This window comes from Branchiostoma belcheri, unplaced genomic scaffold, assembly GCF_001625305.1.
Source record: "Branchiostoma belcheri isolate BF01 breed outbred unplaced genomic scaffold, Haploidv18h27 scaffold29, whole genome shotgun sequence".
NCBI classification, from domain to species: Eukaryota; Metazoa; Chordata; class Leptocardii; order Amphioxiformes; family Branchiostomatidae; genus Branchiostoma; species Branchiostoma belcheri.
In genome coordinates, this window is record NW_017803898.1 from 445,489 (window position 1) to 452,828 (window position 7,340).

The window sequence follows — 7,340 nt, forward strand, 5'->3', positions numbered from 1 at the left end:
GAGGCTAGAGGAAACACATGTGACCATTTCTAACATATTTGCTAGCATACTGTTATACATATGCCGCGGTTGCGTTCTCTCCACCCATGGGGATGGATATCTCTGTAGGGATTGGGGGAAGGGTCTTTATGTCGTCTTCCCATCTCAGGTCCTTCTCCATTTCTTTACTTTTTCTCAGCAGGTAGATCGGAAGGGCGAAGTTTAGCAGCGACGCAACGAGGAGACCGACGTTGATCTGTGAAACGGCAAATTGATAGTCAGAGATTACGTCTTACAAATCTAACACTAACTTGCATTCTGTATTTTTATGTTTACCGAAGAAAAACATATTGTTTTTGCTTTGCTTCCTCTTCCGTTCCAAACACAAAAGGTCACGCGACGTCTGTCACCATGGTAACTGGTGTTGGGTTACATCATGTTGCAATTTTATAGCAGGAGGGATTTAGACTCTTGTCACCATATACTAGTATATGAATGTGTTTGAGTAAAAATTAACAGAGCAAACCATATGTGAAGGTAAACATTATTATGCATTTGCTTTGCAAATGCTACCTTTCTAGTTTAAGAATAGTATTTTGTAGTTTGTAGGACAGAGAGGAGTGGAGGAGAAGGACCCACTGTTTCCCGTGCTGACATCCCATAGATTTCACGGTTCAAGGTTGTAGTTTCTATTTTCGGAAATGGCTTACCCAGAAAGGGTCCTCCGCGAGAGGCCCGTTGACAGCGATGAAGATCGGGTACTGTAACGTGGCGAAAGCAGCATGGAGAAACGCCTGCAGCCCGATCAGACTGCCGAACAGGGAGACTTGAAACCTGCGGAATCAGCAAAGTTCATCACACTGATTATTCTACACAATAATAATGATGTTTCACTGGACACTGTAAGAATATTAGACACAGAACAAGAGTATTTCTTGAGAGGGGTGAAAGAGGCGATATACATCAGGGCCCATCACCCATCACTTGACCACGACGGGGGCTGACGTTGTCTATCAAATACCTTTTACCACGGTAAAAGTAAGTATTTGTGTAGACTGTAGAATAACGCACTGTTGCTCACATACAAGTATATGACTTTTAATCAAAAGTTATTGTTAAAACGGCCTGCTACTAACTTCTGTATCTGTATAACCGCCCAACTTGTGTATTACTATTCATTATCATCATTTATTATTATTAACAACTATAGGATGTTGTACTTACATGATTGCAAAAAGTCCCGCTGTAGCTGTGTGCATGAAGGCTCTAATGACGGTGTGCAACACAAACGTGGCGACCTGTTGGGAAGAAAAAATCACAGGACTGTTAGTTTACAGGACTTATGAATGAACAGAGCAGAATGTCGTTGGTCTAGACTATGTGAAGGTGAACATGATGCATTTGCTTTGTAAATGTTACACTCCAAGCAGAGGTTTGGGTTTTGGCCTATTTGTGGCGTGTTTGTAGGCCTTTCTTTTTGCACTGTTCTTGACGCTAACACCAAAAGCCTAAAACACGCCAAAACCCAAACCTCTGCTTAGAGAGTAGCAAATGTAAGGCTTTGGCCCTTATTCCAACACACAGTTTACACAGAGATCAAATTTTCAGTGACCACTGTCGCCTTCATCAGGATAAGTAATGGCCAATCACTTCATTAATTATCCTGATGAAGGCGACAGTGGTCACTGAAAATTTGATTTCTGTGTAAACTGTGTGTTGGAATAAAGTTCAACGTTTTACTGTGATTACTACCAACAAAGATGAAATTTCATAAGCCTTTGACCCACCTGCACCACGAGGTTAGGTATGAGCACGAGCACGCCGAACAGCAGAGTCAGCAGGTTGGTGATGAAGAAGGCCATGGCAGCGTTCCACACCTTCTGCACCATGATGCGCGCCTTCTCCTCCTCCGTCAGGGAGATGCTGGACCGGACGGACGGCCGGGACGAGGTGGAGCCGGTGGAGCCCGTGGAACTGGTGGTGGTACTGTTGGTGCTGGAAAATTATTAACAAATGAATGAATGCGCCAAAAACAGTTACTCAAGCAACTGGATATGATGTTGGAAACGGTAAGACATTTCAGGTAGTATCCTCTATCTTTCGTCAGTGACACTGGCGTTTTTACCTTCGCCAAAAGGTTATGTTTTCAGGGGCGTTCGTGTGTGTGTGTGTGTGTGTGTGTGTGTGTGTGTGTGTGTGTGTGTTTGTGTGTAAACACGATAACTTAAGAAGGCCTTGATGGATTGTCTTGATACATGTATTTGGTAGGTGGGTAGGTCTTGATGAGACCTAGAAATGATAAGATTTTGGGCCTCCTGTCGGCTTTCCTTGGTACTGCAGCAGAAACTCCGGTTTTGAAATCTCATGATCTGGACATGCTAGGGTCACGAATTTTGCATGGAAGATAGCGCTTGGGAAGAAGTGACATTAGTTAAGTCCCCCTGGTAGCTTGTCCTGGAACTGCAGGAGCGTTTGTTGAAAAATCTTCAAAGGAGGAGTACTCATCGTGGAGAAACAAATCTCGAACATACCGCACGGTTTCCGCAGAGGCAATGGACCGATCATCCGCAAAGACGTCGTCGTCTGATTGGTTGTTTTCCGGTGGTCGCGTTCTCCAGTCCATCAGAGCACCAATCACAGGCGCCGATATGAAACAGCAGATTTGCACCAGCCCGAAGATGTAGGTGTAGACGTCAACTGCGAGGACATATAAAGTTAATACTTTCATTCAAATATGTAATATTTTAGCCTGAAGGTGAAAAAAAATCGTTTGTTAGATCAACAAATTAGATTGCCTTGTCCCAAGCAATTTCTAATATTTTGGGAGTATTTCTGTCTTCCCTGGACGTTGAGAAATACGGAGAGGGTCGTACGTGTCAGATAACCTGTGTCGCCCCCCGTCTCTGTTCAGGGGTGCGACACAGGTTATCTGACACGTACGACCCTCTGCTGCAACCACGTGTTTCCGATGTAACGTCCCGAAATTGAAAATGGAGGTATTGTTTTTAGCACGCGCGCTTTTAGCACGTGTGTATGTGTGTGTGTGTGTGTGTTTCCGCACATTTGTAGTCAGCATAACTTCAGAACGCCTTTTAACAGCTGCAGTATATAGACGGGTCCATTGTCGGTCGAGAATTTGGGTAAGTCTCAATTTACTCAGTGTTGGTCACAACATTTAGCCTATTTGTCATAAGGTAGAACGTACTTATTTTGGCGTCCTGTGTGAGTCCCTGCAGTAGTTCTGACAGAGTTCCGATGAACACCATGAGGCGGAGATGGGTGATGCACATCACCATGGCGGCCCCCAGGAACGCGAAGGTACACACGGAACGCCGGAACGCAAGGGCGCCTGGGAGGAACAAAAGTTACAAAACAATTAAGCGTTATCTGATCTTTTATCCTTGATCTGTGCAGATCTGTGGAACTTCCACAACTATACATTTAACAAAACACAAGACAATTCCAAACTTAACCAGAAATGATCAACAGAAATAACTGCTTTATTTTTTGTTTGTTGTAAATACATATCCCTAAATACTTACCACCTCCATTGGCCACCTCCACGTTCCCACCATAGTCCAATGCAAGCCTGGCGAAGTACAGTTTACAGTTAGCCACAAGCATTTGAAATCATGTATACAACATCAGGTATATTTTATCAATATCAATCAATAGTTATTGCTTATAAACCTGCCTTTCTCCTGCAGTCTCTAGTGTCACTGGCGAAAGGTACTAGTGGGTGCTACCTGAAACGTCTGACCGTTTCCAAAACCATATCCAGTTGCTTGAGTAACTGTTTTTTTTTTTTAGTAAGTGAGCACCTTACTTTGATGTGTATGTTTCACTCTCTTTCAGGCTGTGTCCCACGCTCAGCCTCCGTCCAACAGTAGTAACCATGGAGTAGAAATTCTTCCCGCTGATTTTGTTCTGCCGCCCGAAGAGCTGGCCGGTGTGAATGGTGAAGTCCATGGTCTCCGGACCGGGCACGGGCTCAGACGGGTAGTTGACGACGCAGTTGACAAACGCCAAGAGGCTGCCAGCAGCCATCACCATCATCATGACCCGGAAGGAAACACCAAGGTCAAAGATCGCCTGCAGGAGAAAGAACAAGGTATCGTACGTCACTTCCGGGTAATGGACGACGTTTGAATCTTTCTTGATCACTGCCTGCTCCTGGTGTAACGGACAGGCTTGGTGATGCCAGACAGTGAACTGGCCATCTCAAGCCTGATGAGGAGCAGGCAGCGACGCAGGCATAAACAAGTGGCGAAAAGACGTTATGGCTTTTGTACATTCTAAAACAATTTTATAACAATTTCCAGAATAAAGTTTTCATCTATAAAAGGATACTATGATTTTGAATTTTGAATGTGATGGATATGTACTAGTCTGGTGCCATACCTCTTTTCGAAATTATAATCAGTATCTCTATACCCCGGATGAATTTTTGTCAAATTTGACACGAATTTTTTCTTGACTTTAATGGGTTGGACTGTGCCATTGCAGATTTTTTAAAAAGCTGTTGTTTTACTTCGGTTTTGGTGAGTTTGTTTAGAATGGCCGGGTAGAACTCGGGGATAGAGAAACTGTCGTGTACCTGCAACACAATCAGACTCAGTGTGTTAGAAATGCACAACAAACCCAAGCCTCATCCACACACATCCACACACACACGCACGCACAGCTCTAACATCATACTTCTTCACTCCTTATACTCCAGCATTCAATTCACCCTCAAAAGCCAACTTCAGATTTCTCATTCCAAGCCCAGCTAGCTTTAATCTGTCCCTTTAGCTGCCATGCAAACTTATATATAGTAAGCTTTTTGCCATAATTATAAGTCCCATACTTAATTTTGCTGAATTTTGTATCAGTGATTTTTTTCTTAATCATGTAAGTCTTCCGACCCTTTTCAGAGCACAATGCACACATTGTTTGTTTTTTAAAATATAATTTTGTGAAGTTTGGGGTCGTGTGGCGTAGCGGCAGAGTGCTCGACTCGGAACCAAGAGGTCCCGAGTTCGAGTCCTGACATACCACCGATCCTGTGCCCTTGGGAAAGACAATTTACACGACTTTCCACACTTTTAAAACTCAAGTGAAAATGATTATTGTCTGTCCTGTATTTGTTTCTATGTGCGGGACACAACACCAGCAACAGCTGCCTGTGTCCCACGTGTTTTGTATTCATAAAATCCAAATTTAACACCTTTTCTGCTACCCTTAACTGTGAATTTTGACTGATTTTGCAAAATTTTAGTAGTAATGAGGCCAAATCGAATTTTATTTCACTGTAACGCAACGTTAAATTACTTTTACACAACCGCACGTTAAATTACTTTTGTAATATTTCTGCATATTTGTGGTATGATTAAGATTTTAAGCTTTTATGTTCTTAATTTTATGTTCACATTTAAACTACATGTGTGTAAATACCTGTTTGTTGCATTTGTAATTGTAACCAGGCCTATATAAGCTATATAAATTCCTCGATAAGCTATATAAATTCCTCGTTCAGCAGATTTCAAGAGTCTCGATGCTAGAGACAGATTTGAGTATATCTTTAAATGTTATGATTCCCACAATGCAAAGATAGGTAGACTGCTTTTTAATTATAAAAAATACCGAAAGTCGTGATTAGCCCCTCTCGATTGTGACACTTTATCAAAGACTTGTGCTAGCTCTTGTTGTTTGATACTTTGAGTAATTAGGATATGTTAGGTTTTTAATTCTTCATAAGGTCTTATTCAATACATTTCCTCTTTTTTTGTACTTTGCCATACATTGTACCATGTGCAATTGTCTTTGAGTAATTAGGATATGTTAGGTTTCATTCTACACTTAAGTCTTATTCAATTTCCTCTTTTTTGTTGTACCTTGCCATAAATTGTAGTACCATGTGCAATTGTCGTGCAATAAACTTCTATAATATTACATAAATCATATTCAATGATTCCTTCACTTGGTCGTAACCCTTATACCTTCATAACGGGGAAGACAATAGCTGAAGAAGCGCTCGACCCCATCATGGCGCTCAGGATGGTCGACCGCGCATGCCCGAAAAAGTTCGACACCTCCAGGGCACAAAGAATCAAAATTTTGTGATTTTGACATCAAATTTATTCACAAACTCTAAGAACGTATCAACGTACGGATACACCCCGCTGGTACGGTCTTCCCTCGGCTGTCTGGAAAGAAGGCCCTCCTCGTTATACAAAAACTCACTCTCCAACGTCAATCCAAAAAGGAAAGCGTATTGAGTAGTACTTTCACATCAGTTAAATTTACCCATGAGGGAATTTGAGAGAATTACCACTACTGAATGCTGCTGCGTCTTCACGTCTGTAAATGAACTTCAAACCGTTAACCGTCACCTAGACCTCATTACATATGCAAGCCCCGCCCACTTGCGATGACGTCGGCTGCCCTAACCTGGTTCTAAGCTATCATTGGCTGGCCCCGTGGCTGGAAGCGAGAAACAGGTTGAATTTGTCTAACACTCAGAGATGATGCTGAGACCAGTAAGCACTAGTACTTTGCCCCTTATCGTAACTGAACCACTTTGTAATGTGGGTGTTCAGCTATAACTAGAGTTGCAGGTCCACTAGGAGTCCTGGAAACAAGCAGGATCTATTATTTTCTTGCTGGCAGGCAGGAGCTGGAATCATAACTACCCAGTCATAGAAAACAAACGTCTTTAACACACGACTAGCACTATAGACTGTCCGCTGAAATAGCACAAAACTGCAGGGTTGTACGAAATCGTAATAAAAGTGAGTTGCTCTCAGAGTTTGGTTACTCGGGGTTTTCCTACAACTTACGGCCAGTCTACTACAAGAACTGCAGCAGTCGTCGTCAGCTGGCCCCAGCTTTCCTGCAATCTAAAACTATAAGAATTTACTCAAATGTTTGTTAAATTTGAGGATACTTTCAATCAATTAAGCAATGGTATGTGTTGACATGTCCAAAAGAAGTTAAGGATACTGTAACAGAGCGATGCTGTTAGCTTCAGGCCGAAACGATTAAGGTTGATAAAAAAATTAAGCCATTGCTTGCTTTTTCTCTGCTTAGAGCAAATAGGAGGAGGAGCCCTCTTAACATGTTAGCAACATGTTGTTGGCAAATTTTTCGGATTGCAACTCTCTCAAAGATTAAAGCATGTTCGTATTGGATTGCTTTCCATCCCTTGGCATTGACTAAAAACCTGGGGAGCGTTACTTATTCGTTAGTTTTCGATCACGTGCACGGCACACAGTTCACACATGAATGATGGGAGCACAAAGACGCAAAGCAGCTCGGGAACTTCAGCATAGACCTTTTCTCTGATCCCATTGCATGCCGGGAGACGCGAGGTATTATGG

The 7,340-nt window shown here is 42.5% G+C and overlaps 1 protein-coding gene across 1 annotated transcript in view; it reads right to left on the reverse strand.

Annotated features, from left to right (window-relative positions):
* LOC109472896 (large neutral amino acids transporter small subunit 4-like) overlaps positions 1-7,340 on the reverse strand; it is a gene marked incomplete at its 5' end in the record, with an annotated part of 15,387 nt that continues 8,047 nt past the window's right edge. The window contains 8 exons of the mRNA XM_019772762.1: positions 1-235; positions 690-813; positions 1,204-1,277; positions 1,767-1,974; positions 2,511-2,676; positions 3,185-3,328; positions 3,522-3,568; positions 3,806-4,071. Of these exons, the coding sequence (XP_019628321.1) occupies positions 53-235; positions 690-813; positions 1,204-1,277; positions 1,767-1,974; positions 2,511-2,676; positions 3,185-3,328; positions 3,522-3,568; positions 3,806-4,071 (1,212 nt within the window). The remainder of the gene's footprint in view (positions 236-689; positions 814-1,203; positions 1,278-1,766; positions 1,975-2,510; positions 2,677-3,184; positions 3,329-3,521; positions 3,569-3,805; positions 4,072-7,340) is intronic.